Here is a 27,620-nt window from a genome sequence, read left to right as displayed (position 1 = left end):
AGTGAAATATATTTAGTGTATATGCCTATATTCCTCTTTATGTAAGCCTATAGGGGTTAGTTTTCCTGTTTTCTCTATTCACAGAAGCGCTGCAGGTGCGTGTGATCTTTTGAATTCATCTCACACTATCCTCAGATAAACTCTTAAGGGCGGTGCATTGCCATTGCGACTTACATACGAGTTCACAGCTGAGAGGACATTTCACTCATTGGCTTCAGCGTCACATTTGCATGTGCCTTACTACTGGAATTCTGATTGGTTGACAGCAAATTTCAAATATTAAATGGAAAGATAAAATAACATTATTAACCGGTTAATGGCCATTTAAAATTTTCGATTCTGTTCGGAACTATAAAATTTGATTTCAAATGTCAGTGTCAAAATTTTGTTTGTTTCCTGTTTACGTTTTCGTTCCTTGAACCGGTTCAGAGCCCTGGTTGCAGTAGATCAAGAGGGGCCCCTTTTATCCCTGTTCGAACAAGCAGTTTCATCCGTAAAAACTGATGAACGACAGAAACAAAAAACTGTTTTGGTTAAGTCCAAAAGTGGTTTAACTGTTGTACTGTTCAGAAAGTCACTGCTTCCAGGGTCGAGCACACACAGTGCTTTGACTAACTGAGTGTTGCATTCATTGAACCATAATGACGTTTCTCCAATGACAAGTATCCAAAGTACTGAAGAAAAGTATATTGCATTCTCTCTTATCTGCTTTGTTACTCTGTCCAACAAAACATTGAAGTACAACATTCTCAAGACTTTTACTTGGCTATATTCATCGTTTGGAAAAAATCTCTTCTTGTCCATCACATCCCATTTTTTCCCTCAACTGTTTACTTTCACTGTTTACTTTAAATAACTGACAGTTTTTTCAAGCTTAATTTCCGAGGTGGATATTTTGACATATTTTGTATGTATTTGTCGGCACAAGAGCAAAATGAAGCAGATTTGGTGTTCAAGCGTTTCGAGAATCCTTTCTCTGCATGAGCCCTGAACACCAGAACACAGCGAGTACTGAATTGTAGGGGTGTAACGATACGCGTATTCGTATTGAACCGTTCGGTACGACGCTTTCGGTTCGGTACGCGGTACGCATTATGTATACCGAACGGTTCGTTGGAGTAATTAATTATATTTGGAAAAAAAAAAAAAAAGAGAGAGATAGAAATATAATGATATGCGTTCGACAAGGTAGCCCAATAACCCAAACAACGTAACAGGCAACTTCCCTGACACTCCCGAAGAAGAAAAAAACACCATCTTATATGTTTATGTTAGGCTACTCAGCAGGCGCTCGCTCACTCAGTACGCGCTGAAGGCTCGTTGCAAAATAGCCAATGCGTTTAACAGACTAGAAATGAGAAGATCCCCCAATAACCAACAGGTCTGGTGTTTGGGTGCACTTTGGATTCCCTTTAAGCTATAATGGTGATGGCAAGAGAGTGGTGGATAAAAAAACAATGGTATGTCGCATCTGCAACATGACAGGGTACACCAGCGGGAATACAAAAAAAAAAAAAAAAAAAAAACCCCAGCGGGAATATCTGGGATATATGCGTCAGTACTATCTGGGAAAAGACGAAAAAAAGGAGAAACATGCACGCAACAAACTATCCCTGCAGCATTTAGACACTATAGCTTACAGGGAATCCAACCCAAACACCAGACCTGTTGGTTATTTTAGGATCTTATATTTCTGGTCTGTTAAATGCATTAGACATTTTGCAACGAGCCTTCAGCGCGTGCTGAGTGAGCGAGCGCCTTAGGGGCCGTTCACATATCGCTCCTAAAAACGCGTGGAAAACGCTAAGCACGTCTTTCTCCTCCTTTCCAAAGCGCTCGGGCAGAAGCGCTCATGAGGCGTCTGTCTTTGCTAAGCAACAATGACGTGCTCTCTCCATGAGACGCGGAAATTTCAGCGAAGGATAAATGGATTTGCAGCTCTAAAAATCGCTTGCAGTAGCTCTGCTACTAAATTTATTTCAAAATTGCAATCCATATACAACTATGATCAGCTGTTCCTTCATCTTGGCTGAGCTCTCAACCTTGTTACGGGAAAGGATGAAGCTGATTGGTTGGTTCTTGTCACATGACCCGCGGTGCGCTTGCGGCATTCTGAAAAGTTGAGATGTTTTTACATTTTGCTGTATCTAAAACGTATCGAACCGAACCGTGACATCAGTGTATCGTATCGAACCGAACCGTGAATTTTGTGAACCGTTACACCCCTACTGAATTGGGCTTTTTAACATCTTTTTAACAAACTTTTTGTTTGTTCAAACTGCCATTTGTATTTGTTCATTCAGTTGCAGGAGGGACTTTGTAGAGAACTTTGCAGAAGAGAGCTCGGTTCAGCGTCGCAGTCCGTGATACACAGCTCGCGAGTAACCAGCTAATCGGTTCAGCTTTTTTCCGCGTCTTGTTTTTGGATGCTTTAAAGGTGCCATCTGTAATGTTTGGCAAAAAAAAATCAAGTCATACTCCACATTCCATACCAGATGGGGGCAGTATGCCTCAATAAAGTGAATTGGTCTACTCTAGAGTAACAAACGAGAAACGGCATAATCTCTATGCTCCGCCCCTACTTTCACAACAACACTACAGCCATAGCCGAAGCCTAACTGTGCGTTCACACAGTAAAGCGTCCGCAAAGCAAACAAGCTTGTTGATCTCGTGCAGACTAACCAGGAGTTATAAGTTAACCTCATTAAATATTGTTGTGGACGAAATATTAGGATCCTTTACTTAAAATGAACAATCTCAGACACCTTGGTCCACGTATCACTTTTAATTTATTTTTTATGTCCCTGTACGCAAACAGGGACACATCATAGATTAATACAAACGCTAAACAACAAAAATCAACCTGTCCTTTATTCTGCTTGGGAACTAATGTGCCAACTCTCAAGTATTCACCGTGAGACACACGCAATTGACTTTTCACACGCTTTCACGCCACACATCAATTTTTTCACGTACAGAAAAACCACGAAGCAAAGAGAACATGGAGACCAACAGACTAGATAGAGCAGGTTAGTTATGATATAATAAAATGGGTAACGTTAAGTTATAGCTAGCTAATTATCAAACGCAGCTACGGTTAGCCATCTCTAACATTAGCACGTTTATCGAACAGCCTTCGATACATTTCTATGTTATAACTTCCCGAAAACAAATACACAAACATATAAAACAAACTTCTAGCGAAATACTAACAGCATCTAACTTACCAATCCAAAAGAAAGGTTGCAAGTTTGGAGTCCAACCTCATTTCTTTCAGGTCCATCAGTTGTCTCCAGCGATTAAAAGCAGTGCCGATGTTTACTCTGGTTCGGCTCCTTTTCTTATCGGATTTGATTTGTGATTCCGAGCGCGGTTGTTTCCCTGTAGCGGGTGGTGTCTTGCCAAGGGCTTGAGCCATCCTTTCTCTCTCTTCCCTGAACTGAAATTAAGTACTGGGCTGTACTTTCCACATGATTGACATCAGGTTCAGGCATGCCCACAAGCCGTGCGAGTTATTCGTGTATTGCAGGTTGGCTGGTGGTTATGTTGCCCACATACCGCCTCCCATGGCCGAAACTGGTATTACGACACCTGTCGGGCCGGGGCTAGTAATGCTAATGCTAATTAAGGTTGATATCTCTGCAGCACTATAACTTGAAATTTTTTTAATGACATCATCGCCCTTATTTCTTCTCATTCTTTTGATGCGTGTAGGTCATGTTATGGATATTTTAACCTACATTTTTGCATATGGCACCTTTAATGTTTAAATCGACAAGCGGTAAGGCTTAAAAACACGTGAAAAAGATAAGCTTTCGTGACGATGCGCAGCAGTGGCCCGTCAACTGTCCTGAGCATGTTTTTAGGCTGGCCTTAGCCAGCCGGTTATATAAAATATCAAGGTGAAAGTCATCATAGCTTGCTTAGTATAGACCCAGCTCCCAACCCAAATTTGAGAATAGATTAACGTCCATATTTTTTTTTATCGCCCTTTAAGAGTCTCACGTTAACGCAGCACGTTAACGTAGCACGTTAACGCCGATAATGGCCCACCACTAATATATATATATATATATATATATATATATATACACAATATATATATATTAGTGCTGTCAATCGATTAAAAAAAGTTAACTAATTAATCGCACAATTTTTTAAAATTAATCGCGATTAATCGTGATTAATTGCAATTAAAAGACTGAAACTTTTTGGATATGTAAATGTAAAATGTAAATAATTAATGTAAACTCAAGACAAAGAAACTATTTAAATTCAAAATATGATTGTTTATTGGAATTTTTGTTTAACTTGTAACACAGATTTTCTCATGTAAACAACATACCTGCAATAAACCATCAATATCCTCCAAATTAACTGTTGGCTTGAAAGCCATATTTATTACAGAAATAAAAACACAGGCATGTAAGTACCATTTGAATTTCAAAACAATCAATGCCAATAAAAAACAAAAATTTCCATGTTGAATTCTAAGTGGACTGCAAAAAAATTCCAAAGTATAGTCATTGCCAGTGCTTTAAGTGGGCCAGTACGCACCTGTACTCAGTACCGCCACTTCCAAATATAGCTCTTGAGCGTACCGCCACCTCTCCGTGCGCCCAGAACGTGCTTGTAGCGTACCGGTACGCTCATTTGGACATCTTTTTTAATAGAGGTTTTAATCTTTTACCTGCACTGCCGATTTTCAGAGCGCCCTTCACAATGCAAGCTTCCTAATTCATCCCACCCAGAGCAGAAACTACATTACCCATTCACCCTTAAGTTATACAAGTGAATAGCGCATGTGTCGCTTTTCCCACTGTTAAGTGTCAACAACTCAACGTGGCCGGAGAAGGTGTGTGAAACTCGTTGTGAGTTATACTAAAGCAAAATCTTGAATATTTATTGTCTGATAAACATTAAAAACTGTCTGCGGAGGTTGAGTCGTCCTGCAGCCCCCGCTGGCTGTTCATTGGCTGCAGCATCTTTTTTCTAAGTTCTAAAAAAATACCGTAGACGGCAAGGCACAAATTTAGATATTCATGTATCTAATTAATCTATAGCCTATGCACAAAGACAATATGATCTTTTTGTCCCCTTTTTGTTTTAAAGCTTGATGAAGAAAGAGAGCGCAAGTTGCTGCAGCTGCGAGGAGGACAATGATGCACGGGTACAGGAGTGATTGACAGTTCGCGGCACTGTGTACAAAAAATACTCCGCTTCACAATTATTTCGTTATTTTTTGTTTAAGCTTATTAACTTTAGCGTTACAGAAAGGTCTGATTTACGCACTGTTACAGTCATTGTTTTTTTTTTTTTAAACAATGACATTTGAGTTCATGATTTTAATGTTGCTGTTTCTTGTGGCAGACTAAATGATGAGTAATGTTTCTTGTGGCAGACTGAAGAGTAATCCGGCAGAGTTTTATACTGAAACTTTCCGTCTAAAAGTCCTTCCTTGGTCTTATCCATATTTCTTTACACGTTGAACACACATAGGCCACAACTGGAAATAAAAAAAACTGCAACAGCGTTAATTGCGTTATTTTTTTTTAACGCGTTAAATATTTCAAATTAATCGAATGCGTTAACGCGCTAATTTTGACAGCACTAATATATATATATATATATATATATATATATATATATATATATATATATATATACAGTACAGTATAGTTCCAGCTGCGATCTTCTTCCGCAAGATGCAAGCAGTTCTGTTTATTAACCGCTAGAGTGTCAAAAGTTACCGACTGCAGCTTCAAGTGAAAGTAAACAGTTGAGGGAAAAAAATGGGATGTTTATTATATTGGATGCGTTCATCGTCTCTTAAAGTGACTGCACCTAATTTAGCTACTGGCTGCTGTAATGTTAATCCAAGAAAATTAAAATTAAAATCACTCACTGCTCTTGACTGAATTATTTTGTAGTTTTAACAGTCAAACAAAAAATTATTCAGACACCAGATATAATTTTTATAATTGTAATAATGTGAGAAATGTTGAAGGTGTCTGAATAAATGTAGGTTTGATTTGTATATTTAATTTTTACATTGAAGACTATCCAGTGATATTTTACATTTAATTATTTGGCCCTGCTCACGCCTGTTTCACACATACTCCGTATGCAGCCCGTGTGCGTTACGTATGTGGTGCAGCACGGACTCGATGTGCTTTCACACAGGATGCATTTGCAGTTCGCTACTTGGTACGTAAACGATCGCTGCACTGCTGTATATAAAATGGCTCATTCGAATTCTGCCGAAGGCATTCAGAATATGTGTGTTACACAAATAAAATTGACAAACAGTAAGTCTTTGAGAAAGGGTTTATCAAGCTAGGTGGTGCATTAGTAAAGGGGCTCATCTCCTGTTTCCAAAATGCATCACAAAGTGCTTGTAAAAGCTGTAAACTAATTCCACATTGCACAAGGTGCAAACAACCTTACGCCTGTTTCACACATACTCTGTCTGCAGTGCGTATGCGATGCAAATTTTTTAACGCACCCGTGTTAACGGATTCCAGTTGCGTATATTGCGTATATATATTTACTATTACAGCTGTCAAGATTATCGAATCATGGAAGTGTTGATTATATAATTATTTTTCGATCTTTTCAAATCACATGAAAGGCTGCAGTGATGAGGGATGGGGGAAGTCGTGGTCTAATGGTTAGAGGTTTGGACTCCCAATCGAAGGGTTGTGGGTTCTAGTCTCGGGCCGGACGGAATTGTGGGTGGGGGGAGTGCATGTACAGTTCTCTCTCCACCTTCAATACCACGACTTAGGAGCCCTTGAGCAAGGCATCGAACCCCCAACTGCTCCCCGGGCGCTACAGCATAAATGGCTGCCCACTGCTCCGGGTGTGTGCTCACAGTGTGTGTGTGTGTTCACTGCTCTGTGTGTGTGCATTTCGGATGGGTTAAATGCAGAGCACAAATTCTGAGTATGGGTTACCATACTTGGCTGAATGTCACTTCACTTCACTTCATGAGCATTGAGTAAACAGAGTCTGTTTATCATGTGAATGCATCTCGTAAAGGGAGCGTTCTTTAATCGCTCTCTGTAGTTAAATCACAATTTAATTAACAGATTTGTTTCATGCTACTAAGCATGAACAACGTGAAGTTGATCGTTTAGTCACTGGCTTGATTCACTGATGTATAAACAGTATTAAACGATTTAGAAAGAAATTCTGTGTGAACTTGAATAATTAGCTACATCAGAAATCACTGATCACAGATCAGGCATTAATGAACACTGTTACTCACTGTTTGTGGTGGAGCTGTCAAATCCATATCCTAAAACATTTCTCCTTAAAACATCACAAGGAGAAGATTCAAGATCAGCTCGGTTGAGCTTCCATTTTCTCAAAGGCAGAGAAAGATAGCAAAATCTCGATTTACACCGATTAAAATTTCTAGAAACTTGGGGAACATATACAGGCTAGGGGAACTCATATTAATGTTATAAAACCTCAGAAAGTGAAAATTTCATGTCATGGGACCTTTAAGGAAATGCTGCATGGAGGTTCCGGTGAAGCCTCTGCAACCAACCTCCACTGGAAGGGTATATGCTCTCCACCCAGCTTGAATGCTTGCGGATACATGCTCTGCATTCTTCTACATTTTCCTCTCAAATGCTGCCTTTATCCCATCTTCCCATGGCACAGTTAGCTCAGCCATGATGTCAGTCTTGAAGGTGAAGGTGGACCAGATTACAATGTCAGGTCGAAGAGATGTTATGACAATCTGCTGTGGGAACTTCAATTGGCTCTCAGGTCCCACTCATCTCCTGGTGACAAGAGGGACCTCTCCCTTACAAAGCTGCTTAGTGCTGCTCCCCCTTGCCTGACTAATTGAATAGACTGGTATTATGTTGACATCTTGGCTTTGTTCACTTTGAGTCTGCATGCTTCAATGACCTCTGCTAGCTTCCGCATACCGGCCCTGGGTCAGAGCAGTCTTACAGCCGGAGAGGGGGTGTTGTATAAGGTGTTGTGTTGTATAAGGCTAGTAAAAAAAATATATATAAAAATGTATATCTGGTTTCTGAGTAATTTTTGGTTAAACTGTATATTCTTCGGTTGTTTTCACACTTAATTATGCCCATTAAAACATTTTACACGTTTTTTTTGTTACTTTCTTTGTCATGTCACATCATGTTTTTTTTTATCTGAAACGTACTGTGATTTTTATATTCCAAAGTCACTTATATAATGCAGAAACACTAAAGCAAGCAAAACACGCCCAACTGTGTTTGTACTGCTGCAGAATGAGAGGGACAGTAGTAACGTACTGCCTAGCGCATTACACACAGGCTTCACCAGAAAGTCATGTATGCCTAAGGTTGAATAGTAAATGGTGTTTATAGTGAATGCCCTTATAAATTGTCTTTTTTTTTTTTTTTTTTTTTTTTAATCTAAATGCATGTGCTATGTGAGTGAAAATGTGCCATTACACAAAAACTCGATTTACTTATTTTTTTAATCGCCTGTAACAAAAAATTCGAATTAATTAATTCAATTGATTTTTCGCCCAGGCCTATTTTAAATATAATCTATACATACATTTTAATGCATTTTACCAGTACTGGTTATACCTACATCTACAAGATGGATTAAAATGCTGATAAATTCAATAAAAGATGAGACATAAACACGACAGTATGATTGAAATGTTAAAATGAAAAAAAAAAGAAAAAAAAATGAAATGGGGAGACATCATTTTACAGTTCGAACACATCTATTTTAGTCAGAAATGGGACTAAAGCACCCACACTGTCGAGCCCTGTTTCTGTCTGTGAAATATCAACCGCATCTCTGCAGCACATGGGAATGTCAGCGGGAGGAAACACTTCTCAAACTCACAGAACAAGCAGATGCGAGGGGTGATTTTTACACTGTTTAATTGATCGTGGATGGTTTCATTATTCAGGTGGATTAAAAAAAGCCTTAGAGGATAAAAAAACAATTGTAAATGTAAAAAAAAAAAAATTATTTGGTTTCTCCAAATATACCTGGGCCCAAGTAAAGTCTATTTGTGGGAAACACTGCTGTGCATGTATGCAGTAGTGCACTAGTATACCATTTTAAGAAAATTACATGGAAATCTTTTTTATCAAATAATAATAATATATATATATATATATATATATATATATATATATATATATATATATATTAGGGGTGTAACGGTTCACAAAATTCACGGTTCGGTTCAATACGATACACTGGTGTCATGGTTCGGTTCAGTATGGTTCGGTACGTTTTAGATACAGCAAAAAGAATGATTTAAAAAAAAAATGGCTCGTTGCAAAATGGCCAAGGCGATTAACAGACCAGAAATAGAAGATCCTCCAATAACCAACAGGTCTGGTGTTTGGGTGCACTTTGGATTCCCTGTAAACTATAATGGTGATGATAGAATAAATGGTAAATAGTAAGGTCTCATATCCGCGGCTATAACATAAATGTAACGTAAATGTACCAATCGCCGCAGTGATGTCTTTTGCCCTGTTTGAATCCGTTGGAAATGTTTGTCTAAATGCTGCCGGGATAGTTTGTTGCGTATATGTTTCTCCTTTTTTTCGTCTTTTCCCAGATACTGACACACTAAGGTGATGTCGGCGTAAATGATTTGACATGTTTTAAGTATTCCCGCTGTTTTTTTTGGGGGGGTTTTTTGTATTTCCGCTGGTGTAGCCTACCCTATTGTCATGTAGCAGATGCGACCGTTGTTTTTTTTAAACACCGCTCTCTTGCCATCATAATTCTAGTTTACAGGGAATCCAAAGTGCACCCAAACACCAGACCTGTTGGTTATTGGAGGATCTTCTATTTCTGGTCTCAGCGCGTACTGAGTGAGCGAGCGTCTGACTGAGTATCCTAACATAAACATAAAAGTTGTTTTTTTTTTCTTCGGGGGTGTCAGGGGCATTGCCTGTTACATCGTTTGGGTTATTGCACTACCTTGTTGAACGCATAACATTATATTTCACACACTTTTTTTATTTTCCAAATGTAATTAATTAGTCCAACGAACCGTTCGGTACTACATAATGCATACCGCGTACCGAACCGAAAGCCTCGTACCGAACGGTTGAATACGAATACGCGTATCGTTACATCCCTAATATATATATATATATATATATATATATATATATTAGGGGTGCTCCGATCACGATCGGCCGATCGTTAATGCACATCTCGTCAGTAAAGCCGGTTCTCTAATCAGCGGTTAATTCCATCAGGTGCGTGATTTCACATAGAGCAGCTGTTACTACACAGAGCCGTTGTTAACTGAGAAGATGCGCCAATAAACGCTGAAAATGAAGTGGATTTGCGCATCTTCTCTATTAACAACGCCTCTGTGTAGTAACAGCTGCTCTATGTGAAATCACGCACCTGATGGAATTAACCGCTGATTAGAGAACCGGCTTTACTGACGAGATGTGCATTAACGATCGGCCGATCGTGATCGGAGCACCCCTAATATATATATATATATATATATATATATATATATATATATATTAGGGATGTAACGATACGCGTATTCGTATTGAACCGTTCGGTACGAGGCTTTCGGTTCGGTACGCGGTATATATATATATATATATATATATATATATATATATGTAATTGTCTTTCCTTAACCTTTACCTTCACCACAGTGCCTAAAGAGCAGCAGAAGACAGATTCCACAGAGCCACTCAAAGCTGTAAAACCTGGACAGGAAGAGGAAGGCTCAATCCAGACCAAGGGTCAGGGTGCAAGCTCTGCTGAAGTAAAAGGTCAGAAATTAGTTCAACTAAAATTGTGCCTCCTGGTGTTTTAATTATTTTTACGCACTGGTTTTCCTATCTTACTCACACTTCTCTCTCGTGGTGTTTCAGGAAAAGAGAAGATGCGGATGAAGCCACGTAGCACCCATGAGCTCTCTGTAGAGCAGCAGCTGTACTATAAGGAAATCACAGAAGCTTGTGTGGGATCATGTGAAGCCAAAAGAGCGGTAAGTGTGTGTGTGTGCTCAGGGTCCAAAATGAAAGGAGTCCTATTTAGAGCCCGACCAATATATTATCGGCCGATATGAGTCTGTCACCGATATATCAGTATCGGCAAATATGCTGCCAATATGATTTTTTTTTTTTTTTACATAAAGTATAACGCAGATTAAATGCTTTTGAATGATGTAATTGCTTAATTTGTCCAGCAGAGCGCTCTCCATTGTTTGCTCCTGGTGACCCAGGACACTGTTGTACAGATGCGCCGATGAGCTCAAACTCCACCTGAGTCCGCTGCTTCAACTTTTACGCCCGCCTTGTATAGGGGGAACATGTGAGAGATGTGCTAAATAGAAGCAGATGGCGCTAAACTGCAGAGAATACAGCCTTTACCCAGGAAACCCTATAAATAAAGCAGCTGCTACTTTCTGAAACAGATTTAAATAATTTTAAATAGCCATTCAGATTAGGGTATTCTATGGTGTTCATCGGAGTGGAAAATACTCATATTTTTAGATTTAATAGGATATTTATTTTCTTTTTTTTCTTTCTTTTTTTTTAATCTGGACTATAATGTGTTCTAGATAAAGTGTTTTGATTCGTTAGTGTTCATTCACACTTTACAATAGGCTTATTTAGTTAACATCAGTTAATTCATTAGTTAACATTAAAGGGATAGTTCACCCAAATAGCAAAATTATGTCATTAATAACTTACCCTCATGTTGTTCCAAACCCGTACGCATTAATCCACAAATTACTTAAACTGTAAACATTTTAATGTGGCTGACACTCCCTTTGAGTTCAAACAAAACAATATCCCGGAGTAATTAATGTACTCAAACAGTACACTGACTGAACTGCTGTGAAGAAAAGTCTGAAGATGAACACTGAGTTCAGTTCAAAAATATCCGGTTACATTGAATGATTAGTTCGCGAACCGGGTATCACAAACTGCTTTGTTTTGAAATCTCTCTCACAACAGACACAGAAGGACCAAAATGTATTTTCGATACTTCAAAAAATTCTAACTGACCCTCTGATATCACATGGACTACTTTGATGATGTTTTTCTTACCATTCTGGACATGGGCAGTATACCATTCACACAGTTTCAATGGAGGGACTGCGAGCTCTCGGACTAAATCTAAAATACAAACTGTGTTCCAGAGATAAATGGAGGTCTTACAGGTTTGGAACAACATGAGAGTAAGTTATTAATGACATAATTTTGCTATTCGGCTGAACTATCCCTTTAACTGCCAATGAAAAATTCTTCTGAACATCAGACCTGCCAATCTGTACGCATTTTGTATGCTGTAAGATGTATCCATTGTTTACAAACAAAACCACAATTGGGAAAAGGTAAAATGCCAATTGGCTAAAAGAATGCTGGTACGATTTGTCACTCTAAATTACACACGCGCAGTATTCAAAACAAACAACAGAAAAAGATGGAGGTCAACCAATCATTGTTTTTTTTTTTCATTTAAATTATTTCTGCATTTAATTCCTCTCCTGGTACACTATAGTTTATAGTTTCTGTTCAAAGCAGCTCGCGCTTGCCCCGTTAGAAGCTCTGACAGAAAAGCTGCGTTTAAGGCTGACAGATGTGTGTTTGAGATGTGCTGTTTTCCTTATTGCATAACTTGCATTGCACAGGTATATTCCCCATCAGTAAATGTTAAAAAAAACAATGAAAATATTTAAATTTTGCTTTCAGAGGTGCATGAGTTTCTGTTTTAGTGTTTCTCCACAGACTTCATTTAGAACAAACGCCACCGTGCACAAGCACATCAAACAGCTCAATGAAATAGAAGCGCAACAACTCTTGACTAAAGTATACATTTTACTGAAATATTTGTAGTTGGACAATAAATGTGACATATGTAGAATTTTAAACCTACAAGCAAGTAGGGCTGTCACTTTTTATTCTATATTTGAATATGCATTTTAACGTGACGTGACATATCCGTAATCGAACTATAAATAAAATATCCGTTTTTTAAAATGCCATGTGTAGCACATTTTTTAGAGTCTAGGATTAGGCCGTTTGTTTTTTATTTTATTCTTTGTCATCTCATCCAGTAGAGGGCACTCTAGACGTATTGTTTTTATATGCGCGTGGGAGGGTATAGATATTCGAATATATTGAAATATATTGCATTATATTCAATATCCATTCGAATATGATTTATCTCAAAAGTGACAGCCCTGCAAGCAAGTGTATTTGTGTGATAGCACTAACTGTAAAGTGTAATGCGATAATCAAAATAGCCTTTTTGCTCAATTAGTCTGTGATTTTTATCATTTTTAGTTTAGTAACTTTAACATCTGCCTTAAAAAATATTTTATTTTGTTTTTAGATTGCAATGTTACAATGTAATGTGATTTTTAATCCTTTTTTCACATATGCCTACATGCTAGCATTCACTTTATTTGTTTAATCCAAATACAAAATACCAAGATATATTACATTTACATTTATTCATTTAACTGATGCTTTTATCCAAAGCGACTCACAATTGCTATATATGTCAGAGGCCGCACGCCTCTGGAGCAACTACGGGTTAAGTGTTTTGCTTAGGGACACATTGGTGTCTCACAGTGGATTCAAACCCGGGTCTCTCACACCAAAGGCATCTGTCTTATCCACTAACACCACCCGTGCGTGCGTGCGTGTGTGCGTGCGTTTGCGTAAATACAGTCATGCCCAGAAATATTGGCACCCTTGGCAAATATGATCAAATAAGGTTGCGAAAATTCATCTGTGTTGTTAATACTTTTGATCTTTTATTTAAAAAATTCACAAAAATGTATAATTTCATTGGATAATAAGAATTTTAAATGGGGGGAAATATCATTATGAAATAAATGTTTTTCTCTAATACTCGTTGGACAAAATTATTGGCACCCTTTTATTCAATACTGCCAGTTTAACAGCTCTAAATTTTCTCCTATAATGCCTGATGAGGTTAGAGAACACCTCACAAGAGATCAGAGACCATTCCTTCATCCAGAATCAGTCCAGAAACTTTAGATTCCCAGCTCCATGTTGGTGCTTCTCCTCTTCAGTTCACTCCTCTCATTTCCAGAGGACTGGAAGGGCTAGAGCAGAAGCTTGGTTTTGAGCTCAGTGACCCATTTCTGTGTTGTTTTTGAGGTTTGTGTTTGGATTATTGTACGGTTGGAAGATCCAAACATAGCCCATTATAAGATTTCTAATAGAGTCAGTCACTTACTGATTTTTTATTTGTTGGTATTTGATAGAATCCATAATGCCATGTGTCTAAACAAGATATCCAGGACCTCCAGCAGAAATATAGGCCCACAACATCAAAAATACAGCAGTATATTTCATTGTACACATGGGGTACTTTTTTCTCTGTGTTCACCAAACCCATCTTGAGTGTTTGCTGCTAAAAAGCTAATTTTTTGGTTTCATCTGATCATAAAAGCCAGTCCCATTTAAAATTCCAATCATGGCTGATAACTGAATATGCTTTAGTTTGTTTTTGAATGAGCTAGGATAATTTTTCTTGTATCCCTCCCAAACAACATGTGGTGATGTAGGTTCTGTTTGACATTTTTTTTTTTCAAGGTTTTCTGAACCAGAGACTCAACTATTTTCTGCAGTTCTCCAGCTGTGACCCTTGGAGAGTTTTTAGCCACTCAAACTCTCCTTCTCACCGCACATTAGGACGATATAGGCACACGTCCTCTTCCAGGCAGTTTTGTAACATTTTCTGTTGGTTGGAAATTCTTAATTATTGCCCTGATGGTGGAAATGGGAATTTTCACTGCTTTCTTAAAGCCACTTCACCGATTTGTGAAGCCCAATATCTTTTGCTGCACATCAGAAATATATTCTTTGGTTTTTCTCATTTTGATGGATGATTAAGGGAATTTGGGCTTTTTTTTTTCCCTCCACTTTATATTTCTGTGAAACAGGAAGCAATGGCTGGATAATTTCATGTTTATAATCATGAATATGAATGGGAATATACTTCAGAGATATTTTACTGATAAGAATTTCTAGGGGTGCCAATAATTGTGTCCAACGAGTATTTGAGAAAAACATTAATTTCAAAATGATATTTCCCCTCCGTTTTAAATTCTTATTATCCAATGAAAGGATACATTCTTCTGAATTAAAAAAAAAAAAATCAAAAGGATTAACAATGCAGATCGATTTTCACAGCCTTTTTTAATCATATTTGCCAAGGGTGCCAATATTTGTGGGCATGACTGTACATAAATGTGTGTATATGTATATGTGTATGTATATATATATATATATATATATATATATATATATATATATATATGTGTGTGTGTGTGTGTGTGTTTGTGTATATATATATATATATATATATATATATATATATATATATATATATATATATATATATATATATATATAATATAGTGTTGCTTTATTGTATTTAAATGTTCATTTATTTTTGTTATAAGAAAAGTTATTTAACCTGTTATACTGTATTATGACCACTTTTTTAAAACTAAATTTCAGTGCCGTGATAATACAGTTTACCTTGATAAAAGCATTGGCAATTAATCGCCACAGGAAAATGTGATACCGGCATATCCCTAAATCCAATTGACGGCAGTGCTGTGGTGGCTAGAGTCTGTTGAATGGTGATTTAATGCTACATTGTCACTTAGTTGGAGAGACTCAATGCTCAGTAAATAAACAACAACGTCCTCGTCTTTTACTCTCAAGTCAAATTCATATCAAATTAATTTGCTAGATTAGTAGGGCCCTATGATTTCCGCGATATAGAAAACATGGACTGAATCATGGAATCCAGTCATAAAAGCTGAATTTACTGTATAATGTGGAATTTGATGAAATTTGATTTATTTTTTTATGAAAAAAAAAAAAACCGGTCAGTACAATACAGTTCTATTTGTTATTTATAATAAGTGAAGTGAAGTTTACGGTTAAGTGAAGTCTTAACGAACGTATTGACAAAAACTGATTTGGCTTTATTAAAGATTGTGTATGATCGCATTAAAGGGGGGGGGGGGGGGGGGGGTGAAATGCTCGTTTTTACTCAATATCCTGTTAATCTTGAGTACCTATAGAGTAGTACTGCATCCTTCATAACTCCAAAAAGTCTTTAGTTTTATTATATTCATAAGAGAAAGATAGTCTGTACCGATTTTTCCCGGAAAAACACGACCGGCTGGAGGCGTGACGTGTGGGCGGAGCTAAAGAATCACGAGCACGAGTAAGCTTTTGCGTTGAGAGCATTTGGAAGCTGTGACACAGATCCAGAGGCTGAAATTTAACAAGAGCAGCACCATGTGGTATGTACTAAAACTGTATATATTTGTTTAGCGGTTTTGGAAAATGACTAAGTTCCACTTTATGTCGTCTTTTTTTTTTTTTTTTTTTTTTTAAGCTGTACATGTGGAAAGTGGAGTTTGATGACAACATCGCATGTTGTTTACTTGATGTGCTTACGTGCCGATAGCTAAGTTAACAACACATATTTGAAGCAGTTTTACTCACCGCATGCGGTTCCAACACACGATTGTGACCCTTTTTTGTTGGGACTGCATTATCCTTAAGAAATAAACGATGTGCAAATCCGGCGTCAAACTGGGCCTTGTTTGTAAAACAAGCATCTTCGAAATGCAGGGAACAAACAAAAACACTTGCACAACTCCGTTGATGCTCTGTAAAAATAAACTCCATCCACTGGTCCCTTAATGCTGTTTTTTTTTTTGGTAATCTGTGCAGGGTTGTCTTGCCCTGGCAACCAAAAACACACTTCTTTTCGCGACGCTCTCGCTCTGATCAGTGAATGTCTGTGCTCTCAGTGCTCTGCTATACGGGAGCGCGCGCTCTTCCGGCAGAAGTGCCCTTAGGACCCATATAAGGAAATTCCGCTCCATCTAACGTCACACAGAGCCATACTCAAAAAAAAAACTTTCTGAAACTTGTGACAAACCGGAACAAAACACACAACGGAAGTTTTTTTTTGTTACAAAAATACTCCTTCAAACGTACAACTTAATTTTTGAAACTTTGTCCATGTTTAGCATGGGAATCCAACTCATTAACAGTGTAAAAAACTCATTTAAAAAAATAGGATTTCACCCCCCCCCCCCCCCCCCTTTAAATAAATAGTCTTACTAGGCTAAATTGTTCCAATGAACAAAGCACAAGGTTTTCTTGCATAATTAAACTTTTTAATTGTTTGGTCAGACAGTTCATATATAATATATTCACATTAATAAATCGGGATTAAACGTGGAGATATGTTCAGAATGCTAAATATGAAAACAAGCGTGTGTGCACAGTAGGCTACCCATAACTGTGCTTTTCCCTTTTCCGTTGTGTGTTTGCGCACGCAACACAGAGGCGCTTTACATTCATCTCACTTTGCAATAATAAAATAACATTGTCATCAACGGATAATATTGTGTGTTTATTGTAGTATTCAAATTCTGATCGTATATGCCTTATTTTTGAACTTTTGCCATCTGGCCGGCATCTCAGAGCCGCAAATACCAGAACAGCATGGCACAAAAACAGTTTCTTCCCCCAGGCAATCTACCTCATGAACAGTTAAATGTTCCCCACTTATGCTTATGCAAACAAAATTGCAACATCCTTATATTTATTTGTTACCCCTCCATCCTAGTACATCCCTGCATCTTTTTCAATCCTATCCCATTATCATTTATAGCACAATTGTTTATACACTTATTTATTTTGCTTTTTTTTTTTTTTTTTTTTTTGTCTGTGTGTTGGTGTCTCTGTGTACTGGAAGCTTATGTCACTAAAACAAATTCCTTGTATGCGCAAACATACTTGGCAATAAAGCTCTTTCTGATTCTGATTCTTATATATATATATTAGTGGTGGGCATAGATTAATTTTTTTAATCTAGATTAATCTCACTGTGATCTTGAAATTAATCTAGATTAATCTAGATTAAAATGGCTCATTCGAATTCAGCCGAAGGCATTCAGAATATGTGTGTTAAGCAAATAAAATTGTCAAACAGTAAGTCTTTGGGAAGGGGTTTATCAGGCTAGGTGGTGCATTAGAAAAGGGGCTCATCTCCTGTTTCCAAAATGCATCACAAAGTGCTTGAAAAAGCTGTAAACTAATTCCACATTGCACAAGGTGCAAACAACCTTATGCCTGTTTCACACATATACTTGTACCAGTGGGCCCTGTTTGAAATTGTTTAATTTGTGTGTTCGTTTATTTTTATTTATTTGTGCTATTTACACAATGTTTAAGTTTTTTTTAAGTTTGTAGGTGTCAAGGTACAGAAACCAAATAATTAAATGAAAAATAGCACTGGATAGTCTTCAATGTAAAAATGAAATATACAATCAAACCTACATTTATTCAGACACCTTCAACATTTCTCACATTATTAGAGTTTTACTATATATATATCAAAAATTATATCTGGTGTCTGAATAATTTTTGGTTTGACTGTTAAAACTACAAAGTAATTCAGTCAAGAGCAGTGAGGGATTTTCATTTTCATTTTCTTGGATTAACATTACAGCAGCCAGTAGCTAAATTAGGCGTGGTCACTTTAAGAGACGATATAATATAATACACATCCCATTTTTTTCCTCAGCTGTTTACTTTCACTTAAGAAATAACTGACAGTTTTTTCGAGCATAATTTCCATGGTGGATACTTTGACCTATTTTGTATGTATTTGTCGGCACAAGAGCAAAAATAAGCAAATTCGATGTTCAAGTGCTTTGAGACGCCTTTCTCTGCGTGAGCCCTGAACACCAGAACACCGCGAGTACTGAATTGGGCTCTTTCACATCTTTTTGTTTGCTCAAACTGCGATTTGTATTTGTTCGTTCAGATGCAGGAGGGACTTCGAGGAGAACTTCACAGAAGAGAGCTCGGTTCAATGACGCTGTCCGTTAAATGCGGCTCTCTATCTCGTGCGCACCGAACACAGCGCGCGAGTAACCAGCTACTCTGTTCAGCTTTTCCACGTATTGTGTTTGGATGCTTTAATGTTTAAATCGACAAGCGATAATGCTTAAAAACACTTGAAAAAAATAAGCTTTCTTGACGATTAGCAGCAGTGGCCTGTCTTGAGCATCTTTTTAGGCTGGCCTCAGCCAGTTGGTTATATAAAATATCAAGGTGAAAGTCATCGTAGCTTGCTTGGTGTAGACCCAGCTCTCAACCCAACTTTGAGAATAGATTAACGGCGATATTTTTTTTATCGCCCGATAAGATTCGCTGCGTTAACCCCGATAATGGCCCACCACTCATATATATATATATGAGTGGTGGACCATTATCGGCGTTCACATGCTGCGTTAACGCTTGTAACACTTGAACATCGAATTTGCTTATTTTTGCTCTTGTGCCGACAAATACATACAAAATATGTCAAAATATCCACCTTGGAAATTACCGTATGCTCGAAAAAACTGTCAGTTATTTCTTAAGTGAAAGTAAACAGTTCAGGGAAAAAATGGGATGTGTGTTATATTGGATGCGTTCATTGTCTCTTAAAGTGACCGCGCCTAATTTAGCTACTGGCTGCTGTAATGTTAATCCAAGAAAATGAAAGAAAATCACTCACTGCTCTTGACTGAATTACTTTGTAGTTTTAACAGTCAAACCAAAAATTATTCAGACAAAAGATATAATTTTTGATATATGTGTATATATATAGCAAAACTTTAATAATGTGAGAAATGTTGAAGGTGTCTGAATGAATGTAGGTTTGATTGTATATTTCATTTTTACATTGAAGACTATCCAGTGCTATTTTACATTTAATTATTTGGTTTCTGTACCTTGACACCTACAAACTTGAAAAAAACTTAAACATTGATGTGAAAGGTTGTTTGCACCTTGTGCAATATGGAATTAGTTTACAGCTTTTTCAAGCACTTTGTGATGCATTTTGGAAACAGGAGATGAGCCCCTTTTCTAATGCACCACCAACTTGATAAACCCCTTTTCAAAGACTAACTTTTTGTCAGTTTTATTTGGGTAACACTCTGAATGCCTTTGGCAGAATTCGAATGAGCGATTTTAATCTAGATTAATCTAGATTAATTTCAAGATCACAGTGAGATTAATCTAGATTAAAAAATTAATCTATGCCCACCACTAATATATATATATATATATATATATATATATATATATATATATATATATATATATATATATATATATATATATATATATATATATATATATATATTAGGGCCGGGACTTAATTGAGATCAATTAATTACACAAAAAATAACACGTTAATTAAGATTAATTAATTACAGAAAAAAAAATTCCCGCATTTTTAATAACTTCTTTTTGCACCGCGGAACGTTTCTCACTGAATGAGTTTCGGCGGACCGATTATACTGGAGCACCAACTAGCGTTCGCATATCATCGCAGCACATCGAACCTCAAGTATCACCTAAACGCAAAACAAATAGCAGCTAGCGTGGACTTTACACTTTATGTTGAACTATGTATTATTTTGTTGGTGCAACTGGCACTTTATGTTAAACTCTTTATTGTTTTGGCCAAGGTTATTGAGAGTTGGACTTAGTATGTTATGGCCTCTGAAGCAACAGAGGGATGTTTTCTAATAGTCAGTGTTTCCAATGTTCTGAGTGTAATTGACAGTATTGTGTTTTACTTAAAAAACAGTTTACAGAAGGTTCCAGCACCTATAAGCTACCTGAATTTCTGAAATATACTATTTCTAAATTCTATGCTATTGCTACACTTAATGGCAAAAATTGCACTGGTCTGCTAGACTTGGTTGAACAAAAATAAACAATATTTTGTTACTTAAGCTTATGTATTCAGTCATTATTCAATGGTATACTATAAATCCATGTGAAAAAATTTTTACTTCTCACTGTTCTCAGGTCAAATATTTATATGCGATTAAAATGCAAAATTAATTTCGAGTCCCGGCCCTAATATATATATATATATATATATATATATATATATATACACACACATACAGTACAGACCAAAAGTTTGGGTTTTGGTTTTGGTCTTGGTTCAGACCAAGAGTTTTCTTTATTTTCATGACTATGAAAATTGTAGATTCACACTGAAGGCATCAAAACTATGAATTGACACATGTGGAATTATATATGGAATTGTATACATAAGAAAAAAGTGTGAAACAACTGAAAATATGTAATATTCTAGGTTCTTCAAAGTAGCCACCTTTTGCTTTGATTACTGCTTTGCACACTCTTGGCATTCTCTTGATGAGCTTCAAGAGGTAGTCACCTGAAATGGTCTTCCAACAGTCTTGAAGGAGTTCCCCGAGAGATGCTTAGCACTTGTTGGCCTTTTTGCCTTCACTCTGCGGTCCAGCTCACCTCTAAACCATCTCAATTGGGTTCAGGTCCGGTGGCTGTGGAGGCCAGGTCATCTGGTGCAGCACCCCCATCACTCTGTTTTCTTGGTCAAATAGACCTTGATGCCTTCAGTGTGACTACAATTTTCATAGTCATGAAAATAAAGAAAACTCTTTGAATGAGAAGGTGTGTCCAAACTTTTGGTCTGTACTGTATATATATAACTTTTTTTTTTTTTTTTCATATTAATTGAACCGTCAGTGAGCTGGCATGATGCTGCTTTTGAAGAATACTTAGACTTAGTCTTATCACACAGATGATGATAATAGCACAGTTTATTTTTATACCCCACAAAAAAATTATTTATGGAACCAAATTTTTTTTGCTGTAATATTTAATTATTAAGAATTAAAAATGAACCAAATTCGATAATATTAATGTCTTACTTTCATTATCAGCCCTTCATGGTTTCAGTCTTATATGTATTATGTGTAGCTTATTGTGAATATAAACAATCGGTTTCTGATAGGGGCAAGCTAAACTGCATCTGCTTTTAGAGCTTCGCATTTCAGCCCAAGCTTTTCATGTTCACGCATATAGAGATGGCAGAAAGCACATCTGCTTTGTTTTCTCTATTTTACAGAAGCACAGCATTTTGATATTCATGTGAGTGTACACAAAAATAAGGGAACACCATTTACACTTCCAAATGAAATATTAGTCATATCTGAATGAGCAAAATTGATGGCTGAAAGATCATGATGCCCCGTCCCCTCCCTTTTTTGAATGCACAATTAGTTTCACTACTGTGCATGCGCACAAATACAGTGAAATTTTTGTCATACTGTACTAGGGCTTCCATAGTAGTAGGCACTATTTTCTGTGAATTTTAGGATTACAATATTGCGTGGAGCTGTTACTTTCTATGACCTTATCTATGTGGCGTGTAAGAATAAAATATGTAATGTAATAATTAGGGTTGTGCCTGAAGCGGAATGGCATGGATAATGGCTTCAAAAATGAATAACGGACAAGGAATAATTCTGCCTGAGTACTCGGCTGAAGCTGACACGGTCCGTTGTTTGCTTGATAATATTTGAGTCATGGGATCGGCGCAGTATTATACACAGACCTCTAAAGTCACGAGTGTGAAGTGAATGAATGTAAACTTTATGAGTGAAAAGAGCGCAAATCAAACACCGCGTTGCTGTTGCCTCCGTGCATCTCTCAGAAATCAGAGCTTTGCAAATTTGTAATTTCACCTATAATAATACATCATACACATTATATTATTTATAAATAGGGATGTGCAACAGTGATCGAGTACTTGAGTACTCGACCGCGATAATAGATCACGTAAACGATGATCGAAATTATTATTATTTTTTTTTTTATTGGTTATGGCAGCACGTTGGGCGGCGGCCTGATCTCTGATTTGTTAGCTTCCCACTTGATGCCTCAAAAGACATAATAAGACATCATGGCCTCAAAGTCACGTAGTGATGGCTGGCTTCCCTTTGAGAAGAACGATGAAAAAACTGTTCAGGGTAAGCTGTGCGGCGCCAAGCTGTCACACAAATCTACAACAAATACAATGCACTATCATCTAAAATTTGTACATAAAATATCTGGCGATAACAGAGCGGCAACTCAGACGAGCATTGAATCACCTGCCGTAAGACCTAAATGCAGCTCAGGCAGAACCGAGAAGACGACAAAGCTATTCGCTGAAATGGTGGTGAAAGATTTGCTGCCCATTAGTTTCAGGGACAGAGAAGGTTTACTTGTCCAGTGGTGCCTGGCTGTTCCTGCAACATATTTTTCCAGCGGAGCGAATTTATTCCACTAAATGTGAACAGGCTGCGCACTTGGCTCTCATCTGAGCACGTAGACCGAATTATCTTTTTGAATGTTTCACCGGTCGTGGTAAATATAATATCCTTTTTTTTATTTATTTCTTTTTTTTTTATAATATTATTATTTTAGTTTTGAGTTTTAGCCATAGTTAAAATATCTAGGCTATTTGGTCTCTGTTTTATACCTTATATAATAGTTGTTTGGTTAAAGTTTCACTCCTGGATCAAAATATGCTGCTAAAGTTATAGCCTACTGGAAGACAATGTTTTGTAAAAAAAAAATGCAGTTGAATAAATCAGCAAAAAAAGAAAAAGTATCTTTGTGTGTTAATTTTTAAATCACAGACAAATAATGAAATGGTCTTTATAAAATAAAAATGTAGCCTAATTGCATTATATTCGTAGAGATGACGAAGATCAAAATTATTTGTTTGTCATAGTTTTTATCTTAAATATATTTTAAATCTTATTCAATTATTTAGCAATAATCAGTGATTTCCATGCTGTTAAATAATATTTAAATAATATTTTGGTTGATCAGAAAGTGCAAATTTAATACAAAATATTAATATTAAATATTAAAATACATAAAAAAATAACGATAGTGACACTAATGTGAATTTATTGTACTTTCGTGTAGGTAAAGCACAATCCGATCGAGTTACACTTTTGGTCAAGTTCACATCTTCATCGGCAAATTTTTTTTTCAGATAAACGTTGCAAGAGCTAGTCTACGTCTGATTAATTAACATGAACAATTATGCTGAAATCGCTGCATATCATCGATTCGTTTCATGCTCATATAAGCAATGCCCAATAATTATATTGCTCTTAAATGTTTTATTTTTCTATTATTATTGATATTTTTTTACTGATGTCATAATAATGCAGCTGAGCTTTTTTTTTCGTGGCATAATTCAATTCATATGGCTTCGAAAACGTGCAGGTGGTTTATGGAAAATAAAACTTCAGTGTTCTACAGCTGGATCTGCTGGAATTAGAGGATGCTTCCAGCCTGTTTCCTATGAGTCTGACAATTCCTCAAAGTCAGCCATGATCACGAGTCACGTCTAGATAGTTTAGTCACGTTTGTTTTGTTTACGGAACCATCAACTAATGCGCTAATCACTCCGCCCAAGTAGCCACTCCTCTCAAGTAACGTTAGCTGTGCTCCTGCTCCTAGTGAGAATATAGTTCCCAGTATTTATACGATTAAAAATGTCTCATATAGCCTTGTTATTTGTACACGCTGTGACTATACAGATCACAACATCTAAATTGGAAAATGTTTGCATTATTTTGTCACTTATTGGGATTACTATGCTACCATTATACATTTACATCCAGTCTTTGTGCTAAGCTAGGCTAGCGGTGGGTGCGTCAAATAACACTTACAGAACGCACAGAAATGAAAAAGGTATGTATGGACTTATCTAACTCTGGGGGATACTGTGAATAAGCTAAAGTCCCAAAAAGTCAGAGTGTTCCTTTAATAACGTAGATGAAAATATATTGTGCTGATACAAGTTGTAATGTTATGTCTATGTATCCCCCTCCCCCGCATAAGCCCCACCCCCGATTAATCGATCAATCGTTTTTGAAACCTATCCATGATCCAGATGAGAAATTTCCCAAAATGCCCATCCCTATTTATAAATATTTAAAAGGCAATGGTTTAAAGCTCACGGTACGATATGAAACAAATGAATGGAATAACAGTGCGCTCACCAATCAAACAGCCGCGCTGCGCGTCTCAGTCTCTCAAAAACAAAATCAGTTCTCTCTCAAGAGAAGGCTAATTATCAGGTTAGACACGGATACATTTTCTACTTGTCCTACATGTTTGCATCTTTACCTTTTGCTGGTTTGCGCGGCACACGCACATTTGTTTATAAGTTCAATAAACATTAAGACTTGCTTAAAGAGTTCTGTGTATGAAAATGTGTGCATTGAATTGATTGGGTCGTGTTCAAATGATCACTAAACGTTTGTCATGACATCTATCTGCTTGCATGATAAATATTATTTTAGAAATTAATAATTCATATAGTTTATTACGACATGCATATGTTCCGTGATAACTACGAAAAAAAAAGATAAAGTCATAATGGTCTTATCATGTAACTATACAACGTTGTATCCGAATGCAGATAAGAGAAATGTTGTGATTGTTACAGATACAAATACTGGCTGTTACATGAAAATGTAAATATGTAATGTCATAATTATAAAGTTTTTAAAATGTATATATGTAATTGTTGCATAAGGCTATACATTAATAAGCATTTATTGATTTAAAAAAAACAAAACTATTTAATGTAGTCAAGTTACTCAAGTATTTTTTTTTTATAAAAAATCGACTACTAGAAATTTGTAGTCTTGCAACCCCTATACTGTACAACATATTTCATTATTGTAAATGGTATGTTTAAGGCTATCTAGGTGTAGACGTAAATAAAACATAGTCTAAACAGGTAGAAAATTAAATTATACAATTAAACTTTTCAGAACGCAGCAAGTGCCACCGCTACTGCAAGGGGTTTTAGTGCTGGAAATCCATTTATCCTACTCTGAAGCTTCTGCGTCATCATGGAGAGCAGGTCATGGTTTCCTAGCAACAGCAGATGCACGGGAGCACGAGCGTTCAGAGTTCAGGCTAAAGAGTGCTTTGGAAAAAAGAAGTATAGTCCTAGCCTATAACACTCAACAATAACCCACCTTTTCTATCGTTTAATTTTTTAAGGCATAATACACACATCCTTAAATGTAATCTATTCCAAGTTAATATCCCATTTTTTACATGACTTCTAGTATAAAAAACAAAGTCGCAGGTTCATCCTATTATTCTTATTCTTATTTTAATTTTAATTTTTTTTATGGTGTGAGTCAGAGAAAATTGTGATGTGAATAGAGTGTCATGAACTTGCAGCCTGGTACACATAGATATTTTTGCTTGTACAGCTTGTACTTGTACCAACTGCCAAGGTCAGGATTTTACATTCAAACACTTTCATTAGCCTGTAGATCGAAATGAAAGCCCCTTAAAACAACATAAATTGTGTGGGTTTAATGGTTTCATAATCAATGTTTAATAACCATAACATGCAGTAAGAGCCTTTGTGTAAATTACTTTTTATATGCATTAGGCTGCAGCCTATATGAATATCTCACATTTTGAAATTAACTTTCTAAAAATAAATGTAAAATACTTTTTCTAACGATTTTTAAGGTTGTAATAATGTTATATTATAAAGTTATTTTTGTTTTATTTTGTTATTTGATCTCCGTTTACAAAACAAAGTATAATTGCAGTCAGTTTGCAAACTGTCCTTTTTGCCACCTGGCGGGAGTTTTATGAACGACTTTAACATGCAACTGACTTGCAGTTAATGCTGTGGCCCTGCAGCGGCGGTACATGTGGCAGTAGTAGGCATTTTAGTTGGCCACCTACTGTAGGCCTATGTTTGTCACATCATTACACGAGTGTTTGATAACCACATTTGAGTTATAGTTGCAAAAAATGTTCATGTATATATATTCTGTTTATGTAGGCTATATACTTTATTCTATATTCAGTACCAATAAAAGTTTGGACAAACGAATGGGTCCAAAATTTTGACTATACTGTAATAAACTGTAATAAAATTTACCATGCATTAACTGTATTTTCCATTATCGCCCTAAAAATGTTTGTCCCTGTGACATTCACTTGTTTTGCATGTTTTGGAGCATTGTAATATATTACTGATCCATTTTTTCTTTCACTTTGACATGTTGTATGTTTGTTGTTGTAATTCTGATGACAGGAAGCCCTGCAGAGCATAGCCACAGACCCAGGGCTGTACCAGATGCTGCCACGGTTCAGTACCTTCATTTCTGAGGGCGTGAGTACATTCATGAACTACATATATCTGCTAATGCTTTTATTTTTATTAGCCAGTGTAACATGGCTACTACAACCAGTAAGGGTATAGGTCAGGGGCTCCCAAGCATTTTCATTCCAGGACCCACCCAAGGACAAGAATAATCTATCCCAAGACCCACCGAAATATTTAAAATAAAAATATGTTGTCAAGAAATATGACAACACTAATATGCACAATTTGTATTTTCACAATACTGGAATCTAGGGCTGTCAAAAAAAATCTTATTTTGAATATTCTTCGATAGAAAGCCTGACATGTCTACTTTTAAACTTAACAAGTGCTGCCGAAAAATATTCTGTGATAAGGTAATCCATATGAAAGCAACGCAGTGTCTGTTTTTCACGGCTCCCTTCATTATCTTCTAATGCGACCATCTCCCCTGCGCTGAGCACCCGGTTCAGATTCTAATGTTTCACTGAAACGTGTGGCTTGAACACACCCACACAACAGAAGACAACGCA

General features: G+C 36.7%; 1 protein-coding gene across 1 annotated transcript in view; it reads left to right on the top strand.

Annotated features, from left to right (window-relative positions):
• The window catches only part of LOC113072647 (transcription initiation factor TFIID subunit 6-like), a 41,668-nt gene extending 14,321 nt beyond the window's left edge, over nt 1-27,347 (top strand). Inside the window, exons 6-8 of the mRNA XM_026245623.1 lie at nt 10,677-10,796; nt 10,899-11,014; nt 27,040-27,347. Coding sequence (XP_026101408.1) covers nt 10,677-10,796; nt 10,899-11,014; nt 27,040-27,207 — 404 coding nt within the window. The 3' untranslated portion in view covers nt 27,208-27,347. The remainder of the gene's footprint in view (nt 1-10,676; nt 10,797-10,898; nt 11,015-27,039) is intronic.
• The last annotated feature ends 273 nt before the right edge of the window (nt 27,348-27,620 follow it).

This window comes from Carassius auratus, unplaced genomic scaffold (assembly GCF_003368295.1).
Source record: "Carassius auratus strain Wakin unplaced genomic scaffold, ASM336829v1 scaf_tig00009729, whole genome shotgun sequence".
NCBI classification, from domain to species: domain Eukaryota; kingdom Metazoa; phylum Chordata; class Actinopteri; order Cypriniformes; family Cyprinidae; genus Carassius; species Carassius auratus.
This window is presented reverse-complemented; position numbering and strand designations above follow the sequence as displayed.